The following is a 17417-nucleotide window of genomic DNA, read 5'->3' on the forward strand; positions in this document are numbered from 1 at the left end:
GAGAGAGCACATGAGAGGGGGGAGGGTCAGAGGGAGAAGCAGACTCCCTGCCGAGCAGGGAGCCCGATGCGGGACTCGATCCGGGGACTCCAGGATCATGACCTGAGCCGAAGGCAGTCGCTCAACCAACTGAGCCACCCAGGCGCCCAACATTTTTGTTTTTATAGTTGCCCTCCTAATGGATGTGAAGTGGTATCTCATCATAGTTTCGATTTGCATGTCCCTCATTAGTGATGTTGAGCAATTTTAAATGTGCTTATTGGCCATTTGTGCATCTTCTTTGGATAAATGTCTACTGTAGTCCTTTGCCTACTTTTGAATTGGGTTGTTTGCTTTTCTGTTTAGTTCTCGTTCTCTATTCTGGATATTGATTCCGTATCAGATGTATAATTTGCAGTATTTTCTCTCATTCTGTGGGTTGCCTTTTTACTCTGTAGATCATGTCTTTTGATGCACAAATTTTAAAAATTTTCATGAGGTGCAATCTGTCTTTTGTCCATGCCGTTGGTCTCATATCAAAATCATCAAGTCCAATGTCATGAAGCTTGTGCCCTATGTTTTCTTCTAAGAGTTGTATAGTTTTAGGTCCTTGACCCACTTTAATTTTATATAAGGTGTAAGGTAAGGGCCCAGCTTCATTCTTTTGCATGTGGATGTCCCGTTTTCCCGTTTCACCGTTTGTTGAAAAGATCTTTGCCCCAGCGTGGTCTTGGCAGCCTGGTAGACTATCATTTGACCACGTATGTGGTTTATTTCTGGGCTCTCTATTCTGCAGAATGCTCAAGGAAGACCCTCCGCAGACCTCTCTGTCTCCTTTCTGGCGCTCTAGCTGGTCGGTCTCCTGCCTTCCAGCTACAGAATCTTTTGACGACCAGCCCAAGCTGTGTTAACCCACATGCAGACAGACAGGCCGGCTGTGTGGATGCCCAACCACAAACGGGTCACGTCTGTACATGTGTCAGGGGGCCTGGAGAGAGCACATACCTCTCAGGGCTTGCAGGCACACTGAGTGACCTTCCAGAAGGGGCTGGCCTCAGTGGCCACACTCCTGACGCCCACCTGCTGGAGCTTAGCGGCAGCAGCAGCAGACACCCGGCTTACAAGAGAAGGTTTCCAGGCACGTGCGGACTTGCAGCCTCAGCCCCAGCTAGGCCCAGAAGGTAAACTCTCCCATAGCCAGAATGAAGCTGGCGAACGGTGCGCGCGGCCAGGCTGACTCGACTGTGCTCTGTCGGCCTGCTGTGCGGAGTGCCGCAGTGCGCAGAGCCCTTAACCGTGCGCCCGGACACAGACCTGGCTCAGGGAGGTGGTGTGGGAGCCCCGACGGAGACGGAGGGCGTGCCGGGCAAAGGGACGATCCTCCTCCCGAGGCTCAGCCTCAGGCAGCCCCTGCGGGGAGGCAGGACAGACTGGTCGGAGAGATGAAGTCCGAAGCCGAGGTGGGAGCTGAGGAGCTGCCGAGCTCACCCCCAGGCCTGTGGGGCACGGGCCCGCCCGGCTCAGCGCTGCCCGGGACCCACCCCCAGCCTTGACAGCGCCCCCTCCCCGCTCTGCTCGGCCCTCGGTTTCCGGAGGGCTGGCGCCCACACGCGAGGGCGGCGTCCCCCCTCCGCAGGGGACCCCAGCCCGAGCCCGGCTTCCCTCCGCCGCCCGCCCGCGGCTTCCTCGGGCTCGGATCAACTACACGCCCTGCTGCGTCCATCCGCACCTGGTCCTCGGCCACTTGCACGGGGCAAGTCCCAGGAGGGCTGTACACAGCCCGCGTCGCCGCTCTTCCGAAGCCGGGGCCCGGGCCCTGCCACCAGCCCCACCCGTCCGCCCTCGCGAGTCAGCGCCCGGCTGCAACCCACCCTGCGCCGCGCAACACGCGGAGGCCCCGCCCCCGTCCGCCGGAAGCGGAAGTGCATCCGAACCGGCCGGCTGCGCGCGGCGCGCCGGGACCCGGAAGCACTTCCCGAGGCCCCGCCCCGCTCGCCAATACCGCTGCCGGGGGACGCAGCGCTTCCTTTCTGCGCTCGAGCTCGTGGTGGTGGCAGCAGGTGGGCCGTGCGGCCGGGCGGGGGCGCCGGGCGGGGCTCCGGGGCGGGGGTCGGAGACCGGGGCCGCGGCGGGCGGGGGAGGGGACACGGCCCGGCCTCACGGCGCTGCGGGGTCTCGCAGGCGCGCCCTCGGCATGCAGAACGACGCCGGCGAGTTCGTGGACCTGTACGTGCCGCGGAAATGGTGAGCGACCTCCGCCCCCACTCCCGCCCCCTCGACCCCCCACTCCCGCCCGCTCACTGCGCCCCCCCTGCAGCTCCGCCAGCAACCGCATCATCGGCGCCAAGGACCACGCGTCCATCCAGATGAACGTGGCCGAGGTGAGCCGGGCGGCGGAGGGCCGGTCCCGCCGGGGAGGGAGTTCCCAGGGCGGCCTGCGGGGTCGGTCATCCCCGGGGCCCAGGTTAGAGCGAGAGGTGCCTGGCGGTCTCTGTGACGCGCGTGGACGATTCGCAGGTTGATAAGGTGACGGGCAGGTTCAACGGCCAGTTCAAAACCTACGCTATCTGTGGGGCCATTCGCAGGATGGTGAGTGTGCCCCTGCTGCACTTCCCGGGCGCGCTGTGGGCCGGGGAGGGGGACGTGCCGGCTGCCCGCCCCTTCCTGGGGTGCGTTGGGGAGGGGGCGAGGGGCCGGGGAAGGACCACCGTGACAGAGCACTCAGACGGGCCTTGACCTTGGTTGGCGCTTGCGGGTCGGCAGGGGCGGCCTGGCCTCCAGAGCCCCCCGCAGTCAGGTGTGAGGCCGGGAGACTGGGCTAGTCTGCGCTCCGGCTCGGGGGAGCAGGGCAGATGGCCTACCGTGCTTTTTTCCAGGGTGAGTCCGATGACTCCATCCTCCGACTGGCCAAGGCCGATGGCATCGTGTCCAAGTAAGACGGCCTGCGTTTGGGCACAGAGGTCCTGGACCTTTCCAGAAATAAGGTTTAACATTGTCCTTATTTTTGTCCTAGGAACTTCTGACTGGAGATCACGGATGTGGGATGTTTGTCATAAATAAATAGTAAAACCCATCTGTGTCGGTTTGGTCTATGACTGGGTGCGTTCTTCTGGGTGTCAGAGGGTCAGGGCTGTGCGTGTTGGACAAGGAGGGGCCGCTCAGCCGAAAGGAGGCGCCGCTCAGCCGAAAGGAGGCAACCAACCTACAGAGTACATTGCAAAACCACGTTTTACTTCGAACCACAAATACATTACCATTTGCAAACAAATCACCACATGTGACTGGACAATGAGGTCAGATAGTCGTGTAGCGCACTTTTCAGTCGACAGCTGCTACCAAGTGCCGAGAGCCGTGTTAGGCCCTCAGACAGGTCTCACAACGTCTGGGCTTGTTCCAGAGAATGAGGGGTTCAGGCTGAAGTTTGGCTTCAATACTGGCTTTGCTGCGGTGACAGCTGAACACCACACAAGAGCAGCTTTCTGCACGGATGACACGAGGACACACCAAGGGAGAAGCTATGGGTTGTATGTGAATACGTGAACTCCGGTCGTCTCAGCTGTTCTAAGGTCTGCACGGAAATGCCAAGGACACGTGCCCTTTTCTGAGGTGAAGCTGTGGACCGGGATGTACACTTGGGGTCGGTCCCTTGCAGTACTTGTAACCTAAAAATATCCTTGAGACACGGGGTGGGACAGGTTGCTATCCAGAAGGAAACTTCCACCTTCACCTTGGGTACGTGTGGTTTAAGGGGCCACGTTGGAGAGGACAGGGCGGTATTCCACAATAAATAAGCTTGGAATATGGACTTGGGCTTTGACCTCCATGCTGCAGTCTCCCCTCACCCCAGGAAGGAATGGCTGGCCTTGGGCAGACACAGATGCTGGGGTCTGGGTGGAGTTGCTGGTGCCTGAGTGCTTGTGATGAGAACTGGGGTCTCCTTTTTGCAGAAGCACCGGTCCACACACGAGTACAGGCAGGGCTGTAGCCGGGGCCCTGTGACAGGTTCATAGGACAACAGTAGGGAAGCAGCTAAATGGCCCGGCCAACATGGTCATTTTTGACAGCAGCTGACCCAAGGGGAGAAACTCCTCAGTTCTTCAGTGTTTGGTGGGGCAGCACGCTGGAGAACCAGGTCACAGAGCGTGCGGAACGGACACGCAGACCTGGGAAAGCAGAACAGGGGCCCTGTTGGCACGTGGGGCACAGGCGACGGCCACTATCCCTTGGGCTCCTTTCACAACAGCGGGGACTGCTGCTCCCTCCTGCCTGGGAAGAAACTGTGAGCACCGACCCCTTTAGGGAGGTGGTGCCATGGGGTGCAGGGCCGTGGAGGAGCCTGTGTCCTGCCTGCTTGAGGATCAAGTGTGGTTTCAAGTCAACTTCAACAGATCTCATGTAACCAGTTTTTGTTCCCTTAAAAAGACCCATAGAACCAAATCCCAAGTAACAATAAATAACGCTGTTTTTCTCCATTACAATATTGCTTAGGAAGATAAAGAGCCAAGAGCAAGCAATCCAGACATCCTGAAAGTCCAGAGTGTCGCAGGTGAGCAGGGTTTCCCGGTGAGAGGTGAGGGGCGGGTCCCCCAGGGGCGGACCAGTGTCTGCGCCGAGGCCCGCCAGGCTGTGCGACACTTGGGCACCAGATTTCACAGTGACAGGATGCTCGGAAGAGTAACGAATGAGATAAACCGGAGTCTGCTCTGGTTGACTTAACCTAACGCCAGAGCTCTGCCTGTGAACACAGGGGAGCCAGATGGGCATCCCCAGGGGGGGCGCTGCTGGGCTGGGAGCGAGCCAAGCCGTGGGGGTGCAGTGCCGCGTCTCCACATCCGAAAACCTGTAATAGCCAAGACTAATGCTTCGTTACGTTAACTTCAGCAATTTCAGTGTCAGGTATGGTCTGGAAACCCAGATCTTCACTGAGATGCTCGCGCAGCAGCTGTGGTTTGCGGAAGACGCAAGGGAGAGGGACGCTGCAGAGCTGGGATGACTGCACGAGGTAAGCCAGGGTCCCCATGCAGCCTGCTCTCAGGCACATGGAAAAGAACACAAAACCTCCCACCTCGTTCCTGTGAAAATGCAAGCAGGCTCTCAGGAATACCATGGGCATGGTGTGCTTTGGAACGAAAGCAGTGTCCCTCCAAGGACGCAAGGGTGTGCAGACAGGGTTGTCGGTCACAGAGGGCAGGTGGGTCCCCGCCAGGTGGGTGCTGAAGTGGGGACCTGTGGGCGTGCCCTGCAGTGCCTGAGAACACCTCCCCGGCCCGCGTGTGAGTGCCTGCACCAGGGCTGTCTCGGCAGCGGAGGCCAGCCTCCCAGCATGCGGAGGCCGGCCTCGGCTAGAACTGCTGCGTGAGGCGTCGGTAATGAGGTAACACCTGGCTCTCGGGAAGGTAGAGCGCGAGTTCCAAGGCCACCAGCACCGTGAACTCGAACCCAATTAGATCCCGTCTGTTGAATCGAAACCTTTCTTCTAGCTTCTGCGTTGAAAAAGCGAGGAGATTATGCGGGGCCCGGGCCCCGTCTCCCACCCAGGGCAGCGGGTTGGGGTGTGGGTGCAGGCCGGCTCCAGGTTCCCCACAGGCTCCCCGCAGGTGGCCAGGCCTTGTTGGGGGGTGGGGGGGCTGCAGGCCAGGCTGGGGCGGGACAGGCACACTCACGTCGATGAGCTGCTTCACTTCACTCCTGCGGAGGTCGCTGCTGATCTTGGCAGCGAGCAGCACGCACGCCCCGGCGCACAGCTTGCGGTTTTGCTTGTTGAGTTTGCCCTGCAGGACGAGCTTCTCAAAGTACACGTAGGCCATGGACACCGTCACGGGCTCCAGGCTGCACTCCTCAGAAAGGTTCCGCATCTCCCGCTTTAAACTGCAGGTTACACGGAGGCCCAGTGCTCAGGGGCCGAGGAAGTGGCCACCCTCTTCCTGCCCCAGGAGGGCCCTTTGGGCTGTTGAAAAAGCCCCATTCCCTGCGGGTGGGCCTGGCGCAGCACTCAGCCCGCAGCGTGGAGGGCAAGCCGGCTGATGTTGGCCCGTGGCAGCCCCCCCCGCCGCCCCGCAGCTGTACTGGCCGGCCCACACTGTCCTCCAGAGAACACCACAGAGGACACAGTCCCTGCTGTCCTGTGGCAGTGAGGAGGACAATGCGGGGAGAAAACCGCCTGTGGAAAGGCCCCGTGGTGTAGACACGCTAAAGCAGCGTCTAGACCTTCAGTGAAGCCCCTGCGGGTGCTGCTGGGGAGGGGTCGGTGGGACGCAGTGGGGCCAGATGGACCCAGGGCAGGGCAGTCTGCCACTTACTCGCCGTGAGGTCTTGGGCAAGCCTCCTCGGCCCTCGATCCCATTGATCACGGGGGGTCAGTGCCCGTCTCCCGTGCTGTCCTGGGATGGCTAGGGGGTGTGGGTATGAGAGGCAGCGAGGTGGCCTGGCCCGCGGAGGTGGTAGGTAGGGGGCTAGGGAGCTGCTGATCTTGGCCTGGGCAGACGGCAGGGGGGGGGTCTGGGTGGGGCACATCTGTATTTGTCAAGCTCAGGGACCTACCAGAAACGGGGGAGGAGAGGAACAGCCCCATCGGGCGGTGGGGCCCAGAGACCTTGCCTCAGCCCCCCTTACCTCCGGATCTTGCTCAGTGTCAGTTTGATGTGCGGGAACTTCTCTCGGAAAGTCTCGTTCATGTCCTTCTTGAGGTCAGAGGGCTTCACATACTCTATCACCGTGGTCTGCAGGAGAGAAGGCAGCAGGGTAGGGAGCTGGCCCTGCACAGGCCTGGGGGCCCACCCGCCCCAGCCCGTGCGTGGGCTGATCTCATGCTGGCCGGGGACTGCAACGTGAATGTGTGGCGGCTTCAGGCACCGGCGCTGCCGAGGACAAGCCTCCGGACAGAGGGGCAGAGTGGGCAGCCCCGGGCCGCCAGGGCGTGGGCTGAGGGCAATGGTGACCCCAGGGCGGTGTGGTCAGCACAGCCCTCCGGCCTACTGTGCACCCCCTCCTGCTCCTGTCCCGAGGTGCTGCTGGTGTCCAGGGGGTGGGGGGCACATCAGCCCTGCCCTGGCGGCTTGCCCTCGGCCTGCCCCCAGATACCCAGAGGCGTGCGGACTGGGCACGTGGTGATGCTCACCGTACCATGTAAGAGGCGAAGATGAGGACCCGCTTGTGCTTGCCGCAGGGCCACTGTGGGTCGTCCAGGAGGTTGGGGTTATACTCCAGCGCATCCCCTGCGTCACTCCCTGCATGCAGAGGGCAGCCCTGACCCACCACGAGCCCCCAGCTCTGGCCAACCAGCTTCTGCCAACCCAAGCCTCAGCTGGAACCCTGGTCTAGTGCCGGGGGGGGCCATGCTGCTGGGGTCTGGGGTCTGGGAGGGGCTGCAGGCCGTGGTTCCCAGTCCCTGAGGGCTGGGTGGAAGGAAGGCTGTCCTGACGAGGAGGGGCCCCCTGCCCCCCCGCCTCCATGCCAATGCCTGGTTGGGTGAAGCCTAGGCTGTCTGCTCTCATGGGAGTCCCTTCTCCTGACCCGGCCCCTGAGCCTGGCGCCCTGTCTGGACTGGGGACTGTGGGCTGGAATGGGTCTCTGGTCGGCCACATGCTGTCCCTTGCCCAGCTGGTGTGGCTGCCTGCCCTGCACCCAGTTAGGGCATGTGAGGCTACCTAGCTCCGTGCCGGCTGGCGCTGACTTGGCCGGGGCTGGTTTGTATCTTGAGCCTGGCAGAGCGCGGGGGACGCTGGGCCGGGGCTGGGGCGGCAGGCCGTGGCTGTCCGTCTTGTGTGTGACCAGGGCATTGGTAGGGTACAGGAACTTGGCATAAGACACCACCTGGAGAGGCAAGGGTGTCAGGGCTCAGTCCCTATTGCCCCTGGGCCCATGGCCCCGTCCTGAGACCAGAGGGAGGGCAAGCTGTGCCTTACGCCTTCCTGCTGCAGGAGGGCCCCGCACAAACGCCACCCTTACGTGGACAGGGAAGGACCTACTGAGAGCTAACGCTCCCAGGCAGCCCCGCGCTGGATGCTGCTCACCTGGGGTTAGCGTCCTCAGCAACAAGAATGTTCCAGAATGCCACCCTTGCCCTCCTGTGTGGGGTCTGCCGCACAGGGACCTCCTCCCCGCCTCTGACTGACAGCAGAGGTGGCACCGGACACCCTCCCGACGCAGGTCATTTTTTGTCACTTGGCCCCCGAGTGAGGCGACGGGGCCTGTGCTTACGGGGCTGTGGGGCTTCCTCCCACCCACACCGGGTGTTTTGTAAGATCCAGGGGGAAACGCAGCTCCATGTGTTCACTGCCTTGGTGAGCGCAAGCTCTGTGCCCGCCCACCCGCCCCGACCGTGGACGGCACCCACACTTGCCTTCCCATCTGCTCCCAGCTCGACGCCTTCCAACTCAAAGACCATCTCAGAAGACACGGAGACGCCACCGGAGGGGTGCCTCTGCTTCTGGCTGTCCACCCTGAGGTCACTGCAATGCACAGGATGGGGGACAGCTGCCTTCCTCTGCCCCTGGAGGAGGCCCAGTCCCGCCGCTCCGCGGGCCCAGCACTTCCTGTTCCAACACTCTGGAGGTTGGCAGTAACGGGGCAGCACTGACCTCTACCTGAGGCCACCCCCTTGGCCAGCGTGGCCCAGGCCCATCCCCCGTGAAGGGTTCCCTGTTGCCAGGCCCCCTGGTGCCGCCCCCACCCTGACGGCCGTGTCCTTCTTCCCGGAGTTCTGTGTGGGACGCATTTGCCTGGACTGCTCACGAGGACGCAGGGCAGCATCCCCATGAGGCGCGTCCCAGGCATCTGCACTTAAGCAGCTCAAACAAAGTAACGGTGCAGACACACCCTGCTAGAGAACCAGGACCCAAAAGGCCTTCAGAGCTCCTGAGGAGCTTCGGCAGAGCCGATCCCCTGAGCTCGGTGCCTCCCCGGGCCGCTCACCTGACCCGCAGGCCTTCTCCATAGGGCAGCACTGAGAAGGCCGCACACAAGGACCGCCTGGCGCAGATGAGCACGATCCTGGGGGGAGGTGTTGGTCAGAGGAGGTGGCGGGCGTTTCTGGGACAGAATTCCTTCCCCCCTAGACTTGGGTGACACAGGCTGCTGGCTGGGACTACTGGGTCCCCGGGCTCACTGAAGCCAGCCCAGCGCTCAGGCCTGCGCCTCAGCACCAGCACGAGCCCGTCACGCTGAGGGTCACGCTGTGGGGGCGGGGTCTGGGCCGCTGCTAGAACAGAGCTCCCCTACCAGGGCCGCTGGGTGGAGGCTCGGCAGCATGGCCTCCAGCAGGAAGGGCAATGGGCTCAGATGCCTCAGGGCTGGCAGGGCGGGCCGTGAGGGTGGGTGATGGGAACCCCTGGGGCCCCCATGCAGCGCCTACAGACACAGAAGCTCCGAGGGCCACTGCACCAGGCCTGTACCCGTTTGGGGCCCCTGCATCCTGGCTTTTAGCTCAACCACCCCCTGTGCTTCCCAAACAAACCAGGCCCTTCTCTCTTGGCCACATTCCATTGCCACGCCTGCTCTGTGTCCCTTCACCTGGGCTACCAGCGAGGAGGACAGGATAGGACCCAAGCCCTCACTAGGTGCGAGGCGGACACGGTGGGCAGCTCCAGGGCTATAGGCAGGGGCCCAGGATCGGATGGCAGCCCTGCCTCTGGGCGGCCACGTGCTTGCTGTGGCACGTGGTACCTGCTGTTCCTTGTATCATACTGCCTCATGTTCTTGATGAAGTGAGTCTTCTTCAGGCCTTTGTGTCTTGGGGATCCGGATATGTGTTTGGTTCTACAAGGTAAAAACCAGGTCACTCTTCCCTCCCTCGAGACCCCCTCTGGCCCCGGGTCTCAGAGACACTTACCTTTGAACTGAGGCACATCCCACAGCATCTTCCAGGAACTCGAGAGAGCAGCGCTGGGAGGCGACTCGCCTTCTGTAAGAAGACAGAGCAGGGCCTCAGCTAACAGACCTGGGAAGGGGCTACTCTCGGACCCAGAGACGTGCTCTCAGTCTTCTCCCTGCCGAAGGGGCAGCCCACAGCCACCGACCGGGTCAGGAGCCTGTCTGGGGTGAGGTCTGAGCCTTGGGGAGGGCCACCCAAGGACCAGAGTTTGCCAGAAGAATCCAAGCTGGACCAGCACCCTGGTCCGCTGCCCATGGCCTCCTAAAGCTCAGCCTACACATCCCAGGCGTCCTCTCTGGCCCAGGATTGGCAGGGTGGGTCGTGCTTACCCACAGCAGGCTGAAGGCAATGAGGCGCTGCAGGAAGGCCTTCCAAGGTTGGAGGAGCTGCTCCTGGAGAGCTCATAACCTCCTACCCCGTGTCAGGGGAGCTTCTCACGCCTGAAGGCTCAGAAACCCTGCGTGTCTGCACCCTCAGTTCGAGATCACAAACCCCGGTTACTGGCACCCAGGCCACCACTGTGGTCACCTGTCAACCTCCTAGTCCTCGTGGGGCAGACATGCACATCTCACCAGTAAGGGCCACTTATGACAAAGCTGTGCAGATGGGGCCCAAGTCCCCACACCTTCCCAATGAGAGGGAGGCTCCCAGAGGCCAAGGCTGCGTGGTCCACAAAACAAGGCGACATGGGCGCTGCACTCAGCCCAGGCCGGCAGGTGCCAGGTGCCCTGTGCGTCTAGAGTGTGAACTGAGTCCGGGCTCCTGGGGAGGGGTCGGGGGGACACATGTGGCCGAGGAGGCCACTCCTGGGAGCTACAGCCTGCCCAGAAGCAACTCTGTCCTTCCGCAGGACCCCTGGCTGACAGATGAGGCCCAGTGTGGTCAGGCCACCTCACCAGGTGGAGTGAGCCTAGAATCCACGTGGCCACTGTCGTGTGCTAGGGGCCCAGCCACCACCTCCTGCCACGGAGTCACTGCCTATGGGAGCGTAGAGCAGCTGGGCACCTGCCCCAGGTCACACAACCAGGGCAGTCCTGGGGGACTCCAAGGCTGTCAGCCACAGCCCAGGCTCCACGTAAGTCTTTAAAATGACAGAGGCAGCAGAAACTCGTTGAAAAGAAACCAGAATCGAACACGGCACAACCTCTAGTGAAATGCTGGGTGTCCCCCACTGCGGCCCCACCTCCGGAGAGGGGCGGTGCCTGGTGGTGGTGGGGGAGGGCACCCGCCTGCCGGATGAGAGTGCTTGAGGGTGCTGTGAGTGCGAGAGTCAATCAGATAGGGGAGCCCAGGCCGGAGCCCCGGTCTGAGGACCGGCCGGGGGGGGGGGCGGGGGGAATGGGCCCAGGGGCCTCTGCAGGCGGGTGTGCAGCTGGTCAAGGGACAGCAGGAGGGGCATGTCCAGTGGACACCCAGCGTCCTAAGAAGCCTGGGGGGCGGGGGCGGGTGAGTAGGTGGACGGGCAGGACCCGTGCCGAGAAAAGCCGCTGACTTGGGTAGAGCCCGAGCGGTCCTGCAGGGCTGGGCTCAGAGGCCCCGTGCAGCGGCCCCGTGAGGCTTCCTCAGGGCATTTTCCAGGTGGTGCCCCAACAGCTTCCGCACACCTGGGACCTCACCTGCAGGGCCCAGGCCAGCAGCCGTCTCCACAGAGGCCCGGCCCCGCACACAGCCTCTGGCCCGCTGCCCGGCAGGCGAGACATGGGCCTCTGCCGCCTCGCTCTCACCTTCTGTTGATTCTGGGATGATGCCACTCAGCTCACCAGGCTTTAAAATCTGTTCCCAGTTGCTTTTGCAGGTACCTGTGGTTTTCTTCCACTTCTCTCTCCTCCTGAGCATTTTACAGATACTCAGCCCTCATGATAACTGCACACGATGGGCGGTGTTACTACTCTCAGTTCACACGTGGGGAAACTGAGGCACAGAGCGGGCAAGCAAGCTGCCCGAGATCACACAGCTGGTCAGGTGCTACTGGGACCTGCACACCCGTGGGCATTCTGTGCATTTGCCAACAGCAGCAACACTGCCTCTCTACCCCCTGCAGACCCCGGGGCTGGGCTGGCTGGAATTGAGGCCACCCCTCAACCATGCCCTCGGGCGCTCCTCTGCTGAACTTGGCCTGCGTTCCAGGTGTGCTGTTTGGGGTGGCATGAAAAGCCTATGACAATGCTGATCACCGAGCCCTGAGCTCTGATGTGCAGGTCTGCGGGGGCACGTGGGACATGGGAGGCCCAGGCGTGCAGACCTACTGTGTTCTCAGGATCAGGCTGATGTGCAGATGGGGGGGGGGGCGGTACATCCCCGTCTGCAGAGGGCCGAGTGAGGGCACAGTGATGAGCCGGTGGCTGCAGAACATTCTGGAAGTGCAGCGTCTGGGCAGGAGAGAGTGTGGGCTCCCAGGGACCCCAAACTCTTTGGGTGTGGAGGTGACCGCGTGTTGGGCAGCACCTGGTCTGCAGGGTTCTCAGAAAGTGAAGGCGGTAGGGAAGCTGGCAGTCAGAGCCCCGGTCGTGGACGCACGCGACTATCTAGGGGCCGCCCCAGGTGGTCAGGCGGTGCCTACCCTTCCCAGAACGTGGAGCAGCTCAGCCGCTTTCAAAAGGGACTGCTGGCTAGTCAACCTCTGGCAGGTGGCTCCTCTGGAGGAATGTCCAGCCCCTCAGTGAGTCCCAAGGCGAGAGCACCACGCCCTCGCATGTGGCCCCAGCAGGATGGGCTCCGGCCAAGGGTGCCCTGCTCAGCCTCTCTGGAAGCTGCCCCCCAGGAAGGTGTCTGTGTGGCCAGCAGGCATGACAGGACATCCCAGCAGCTGCCTCTGAAACAGTCTCCGCGGGAGGCAAGCCAGCGCGGTCAGCGGGAGGCTGGGCACACTGCACTCACAGCGCGCCTGGATGCACAGCACCCACGGTGGGGACGGAAGCTGGCTGCGGAGAGCTTCTGGGGGACAGCGTGTGCTGCCCCCAGGGCGGGACACACATTTTACACCCCCATTAAAAAACACTGCTAACAAATACGCTACAAAGAACAAGACTTGGGCTCTCTGCTACCTGCCAAGTCGCCCCAGCCCAGGAAGCCTCTCTGCTGAGCCACGGCCAGGGCCAGGGTCCACGGGATGGGGTCTGCTCACCGGCGACTGGCCCGAGGCTGCCTGCGTAGGACTCTCTGGGGAAGAAGGAGCCAAGGGTCGGGTGTGGGAGAGGCACAAGCGGCCACCGTACGGACCACGGGCCTGCTCAGCCTCCGGTTCACTGTCAGAATTGCCGCCCCCCACCCCAGATGTGAAATGCGCCTGCAAACAGGAAGAGAAATCACTACTGGACGGTTTCTATCGCCTGACTAACGCCCTTTACTTTGTCACTGCAGAAATACCCAGCCAAGGAAGGCTCCCACCTGAGGTCTGTTTGAGGGCCGAGAACCACCCAAACAGAGTGAGGGGCCAAGTGAAGGGGTCAGACCAGCTGGTGTGGGCTGCTGACAGGCACTCGTGCCCACGACTTGGGCCCCTCTCCTGCTCCGTGCTCATCTGAGCATGGCACCTGACCTCGCAGATCCTTGTGCATATCTGTCCAAGGAGTGGTGGTCCTGGGCACCCCATCTCACCAAGTCCCTGCCAGGAAAAGCACAAACCCCACATTCCAGCCAACCGCTCCGAGAGGCCTGAAGTTCCCCCGGTGATGGGACCCCAGGTGTGGTCTCTGGGGGCCAAGTCTCAGCAAGGCCTCCGAGCTGCCACGGGATGATGCGCCTCTAGGCTCTAACCTTGGCAACCATCTCCAGCTGTCCTCCAGCAAGAACCCCCCAAATCATAGTTGTAAGCAAATTGCCAGATGCTACACTGAAAATGGTTTAATTTCGACAGGAGCTTGGCAGCTTCGGGAACACGAAGTGGCTCCTGGCCAGCATGGCAGCTGAAACCCCAGGCCCCTTCTTGGAATCATTCCAGTGTGAACCGTCCAGAGCTGCGAGGCTTTCTGCTCCCCACTACCGCAGCAATGTCCCTGGCCTCATGGCAGCACCCCTAGCTCCCCTGTGCCTTGGACACTAATGAGGGCTGTCGTGGGCTGAGCTGTGCCCCCCAAAAAGTTATGTTGAAGTCCTGACCCCTGACATCTGTTACTTTGGCCCTGGTTAGAGACAGGATCTCTGCAGATGTGACCAAGTGAAGAGGGGGCCCTTCGGGTGGGCCCTGATCCAATGACTGGTGTCCTTACACGGAGAGGCCAGGTTCAGACACAGACACACAGGAGAAGCGTCATGAAGACGGAGCAGAGACTGGAGGGATGCCTGGGCCACCCAGAGCTGGGGGGAGGCAAGAAGGCTCCTTCTCTGGGGCTTCCAGAGGGAGCGCAGCCCTGCCCCGCCCCGATCGCAGCCCTGCGTCCCCTAAGACAGCGAGAGGAAGTGAGGCTGCGGTCCGACGCTGCCCAGCTTGCGGGAACCCCCTCGGGTTTTCTAGGAGAGGAGGATGCGGGGCCTGAGAACCTGTTTCTGCCAGCTGGAGGAGCCCAGAAGCCCACCTGCTTGCCTTAAGTGACCGTGGTGTTGAGATGAAAGTAAACACCGTGTTAGAGGTTCTAGGAGGGAGGTTTGGACTCCAGTGACTTGCTCACTGGCTTAGCAGGAAAAGCCACACCGGGCTAAACCCCGAGGGTGAAACACAACTTCCCTGCTGTGGACTGAGTGTGAGCACTCACTGGGTAACCTGCTCGTGACAAGTGTGTGTTCACCTGGCCCTGGCCACGGCCACCCCTCGCTGAGCCCTTGACCTCATCTGACCTCACAGAGCCCCTCAGGTGTGTAGTACAGAAGGCAAAAGCACTTCACAGAGGAGTAAACTGAGGCTCAGGGAGGCTCCTGCCCAAGGTCACAACAGAGCCCCTTCCGGGTGGACCTAGGATGACAGCGCGTCTGTCCCCAGAGCCTGGCTCAAACCACCACACTCATGGTACAGACTTTAGGAGGGGGCCCCACTACCCCCACTCTGGAAATACAACTGATCCTCAGACTGGGCCTGCAGCTAAGAGCCCCTTGGCTTGGCTGGACGCCCCTCACGCACTCTGTAGCGACTCTCTTGGGCAGAGCCCGAGGAGGGACAGTTCTGCGCAGGCAGGTGTGGCCCCGGAGGGCAGGAAGGAGGGAACAGCAGGAGAGGGTTCATGTCCCGGGTGGAGGGACAGAGGGACGGGAGTGGGTGCAGCAGGAAAACCAAAGGGCACCCCGCTCACATCATTTCCCATCCTGCGCCAGCGTCCTCCCCAGCTCCCAGGAACGGGTGGTGCCGGGGCCCCACCAGCCCCTGTGGCCTCACAGGGCTTCTGCTCACAGCTGCTGCATCAGCACCCACGTCCCCCCCCACCCCAAGCCCTTCCCTGGAGCGTGGCTCCAAGGGGCAGGCTGCTGGCTAACCTGGTTTGCAGGGTCTGGCCCACAGCAGGGTTGCCTGTTTGCTGAACAGAGAGCCTAAAATGACACGTGGTCTGCCCAGAATGCACACGCACCCCAAAAGGGGAAGGGGGCAGCCCAGCGTCAGACAGCAGACGGAGAGAGTAGACACAAACTGCTCGCAGGAAGCTCGGGTCTGGCAGCAGGTGAGCCCCCTTCCCTCTGAAGCCCCATGACTCGTCAACGCCACAGAGGGACTCCAGAGGCCCAGCGTGATCTGGGGACCATCCTCCGGGTGGACTCTACGACTTCAAGGAAGAGGGCAAGTAGGCTTCGGGCTCTGGTTTTAAAATGGACTGATTTCCACGGATAAAACAGTTTTTTCTGAACATTAGCCTCCTCTCGGATAAGCAGTCCCGTCTCCCCGGGGATGGCCGGAGTGTGCTGCTGAGCTGCCATGTTTGGGGCCGAATGATCGCTCGGCTCCACTCAGCCCCCTAACCGTCCGTCTCTGCGGCCTCAGCCAGGCCTGCTTGTGGAAGGGTCAGGTCCACGGGCATCCTCCTGGCCTGCCCAGGAGGCAGCCACTTCTCCACAGAGTTGGAAATACTTCCGTCTACAGTGTGACGGTGCCCTCAGTAAGCACTCATCTGTGGGCCACACACGAGAACTCAGAATGTAACGTCAAGAACTGATAACCAAGCCTGCATTCTGGTCTCAACCCCATCATCTTCAGCGCTGTCTGACGGCCAGGGGTGTGAGGCAGCCATGATGACCTCCAGGTGACAAGAGCCGCCTCTGAACCCCAGGGACTCGAGGCCTCGGCCCACATATGCAGGGCAGTGAGCTGTAGGGCTCTGCTCTCGGCCCCTCCCTGCATACCTGCGGGGCCTGCCTCAGGAGGGCCTGCCCTGCAGCTCTGTTCTGCAGACAAAGGCTAAGCAATGCCCTTCCAGAAGGACTGCGATAGCAGCCTGTCCTAGCAGCCTGTCCGGAGTCCCAGGCCCAGGCACCAAATCACTCGTCACGGTGAAGGTGGGCAGTGGGAGGGTAGGGGATAGCCCCAGCGTCTGGAGGAGGGGGCACCCAAAGCTGAGCTCTGCGGGCAGCTGTGGAAGGGTCTCTGGGAGAAGAATGTGGGTGTCTGGCAGTCAGGGGCTTTCTGAGCACAGGCAGACTGGAGGGGCAGGGGTGGTGGCTGCTCTGGGTTGGGCTGAGGGCTTCCTAGACACAGGGAATCAGGGCAGGGAGAGTAAGTGCAAGCTGGGAACAGACAGGGCCAGGGACACTGAGCTCAGAGGGGTTGGGGTTGGGGGACAGCAGTCAGCATGGAGGTAATGGGGTGGACCAGGGACCAGTAAGTTGGGAGGCTGGGAGGTTCGGCCGGGCGCAGGGGCTCGGAAGCCACATGTCACAGGGCAGGGGGACTGGAGGGGTCACTCGGCTTGGAGAGCACAAGGAGACACACAAGGGATGCTTGAGAGTCCCTGAGTCCTGGGACTGACAAAAGCAGGTTGGGGAGGGGCGTGTCCAGGGCTGCCAGGGCTGTGTGTCTGGGGGCTGATAAGGGCGGAGGGAACCCTGAAACTCAGGTTTCAGGGGATTGCCAAGGTTGAAAGGGGCTGACAGAATTAAGGGGACCATGACCCCTGTGTCTGGGGACACGGCCTGAGGACCGCTGACCCCCACATCTTAGACTCATGGGGCCCAGGCAAAACTCTCTTTCTAGTGCTGGCAAAGCCCAGGACACCCCAACCCTGTGTCTGGGGCTCCCAGGGGAGCGGGGCCCCCTTCTGATCCCTAAGTCCTAGGCGACCCTCTGTCATGGGCTCCCAGGGCCCCAGGTGACCCTGATCCCCAAATCCTGTGCAGATAGATGGGGCCCTGGACCACTCCACCCCCATCCCCTGGACCCATGACCCCCAGGTCACTCCGACCCTGTGTGCTGAGCTGTCAGGTCACCCCAGCCCTGCGCGGGTCCGGCCCAGGGTCCCCACTCACCTCTGGCGCTGCATGTCCAGCCCGAGTCCCAGGCCGAGGCCGAGGCTGGCGGGCGCGGGGCCGGACGCCGGGCTGAGCAGGCCCTGGGGCGCCGACGCCCTGCCCGCGGGCCCGGGCAGCCCTGGAAGGCAGGCGGGGGGCGCGGGCGGAGGCGGCGGCGGCGGCGGCGGGGCCCCGCGGGCGGGGG

At 62.1% G+C, this 17417-nt stretch overlaps 2 protein-coding genes across 3 annotated transcripts; one reads left to right on the forward strand and one right to left on the reverse strand.

Moving 5' to 3' along the window:
• The first annotated feature begins 1968 nt into the window (after nt 1-1968).
• Nucleotides 1969-3052, forward strand: RPS21 (ribosomal protein S21). Its single transcript, XM_021677789.1, has 6 exons — nt 1969-2039; nt 2161-2223; nt 2297-2360; nt 2497-2568; nt 2856-2911; nt 2993-3052. The coding sequence occupies exons 2-6, from the start codon at nt 2174-2176 to the stop codon at nt 3000-3002; spliced, it is 252 nt and encodes an 83-aa protein (XP_021533464.1). The 5' UTR covers nt 1969-2039; nt 2161-2173; the 3' UTR covers nt 3003-3052.
• A 154-nt stretch (nt 3053-3206) lies between these two features.
• On the reverse strand, nt 3207-17310 carry CABLES2 (Cdk5 and Abl enzyme substrate 2). 2 transcript variants are annotated; one of them, XM_044918714.1, is made up of 10 exons: nt 17231-17310; nt 9809-9880; nt 9643-9735; nt 8893-8970; nt 8321-8429; nt 7626-7791; nt 7102-7205; nt 6592-6698; nt 5643-5847; nt 3207-5462 (listed from the first exon to the last, which is right to left on the reverse strand). In XM_044918714.1, the coding sequence occupies exons 1-10, from the start codon at nt 17242-17244 to the stop codon at nt 5322-5324; spliced, it is 1089 nt and encodes a 362-aa protein (XP_044774649.1). In that variant the 5' UTR covers nt 17245-17310; the 3' UTR covers nt 3207-5321. The 2 variants fall into 2 exon arrangements, with proteins under 2 accessions (XP_044774649.1, XP_044774648.1); XM_044918713.1 differs by having other exon boundaries at nt 3207-5847.
• Nucleotides 17311-17417: the final 107 nt, after the last annotated feature.

Source organism: Neomonachus schauinslandi, chromosome 10 (assembly GCF_002201575.2).
Source record: "Neomonachus schauinslandi chromosome 10, ASM220157v2, whole genome shotgun sequence".
NCBI classification, from domain to species: Eukaryota; Metazoa; Chordata; class Mammalia; order Carnivora; family Phocidae; genus Neomonachus; species Neomonachus schauinslandi.

Excerpts from the sequence above, each read along its gene's own strand:
- RPS21 (XM_021677789.1), top strand. The coding sequence starts at position 2,174 with ATGCAGAACGACGCCGGCGAGTTCGTGGACCTGTACGTGCCGCGGAAA. Across the intron at positions 2,361-2,496 it reads TCCAGATGAACGTGGCCGAG|GTTGATAAGGTGACGGGCAG; the intron begins GTGAGCCGGGCG and ends GACGATTCGCAG. Across the intron at positions 2,569-2,855 it reads GTGGGGCCATTCGCAGGATG|GGTGAGTCCGATGACTCCAT; the intron begins GTGAGTGTGCCC and ends GCTTTTTTCCAG.
- CABLES2 (XM_044918713.1), bottom strand. Across the intron at positions 8,971-9,642 it reads TATGATACAAGGAACAGCAG|GATCGTGCTCATCTGCGCCA; the intron begins GTACCACGTGCC and ends ACCTCCCCCCAG. Across the intron at positions 8,430-8,892 it reads GGAGAAGGCCTGCGGGTCAG|TGACCTCAGGGTGGACAGCC; the intron begins GTGAGCGGCCCG and ends TGTGCATTGCAG.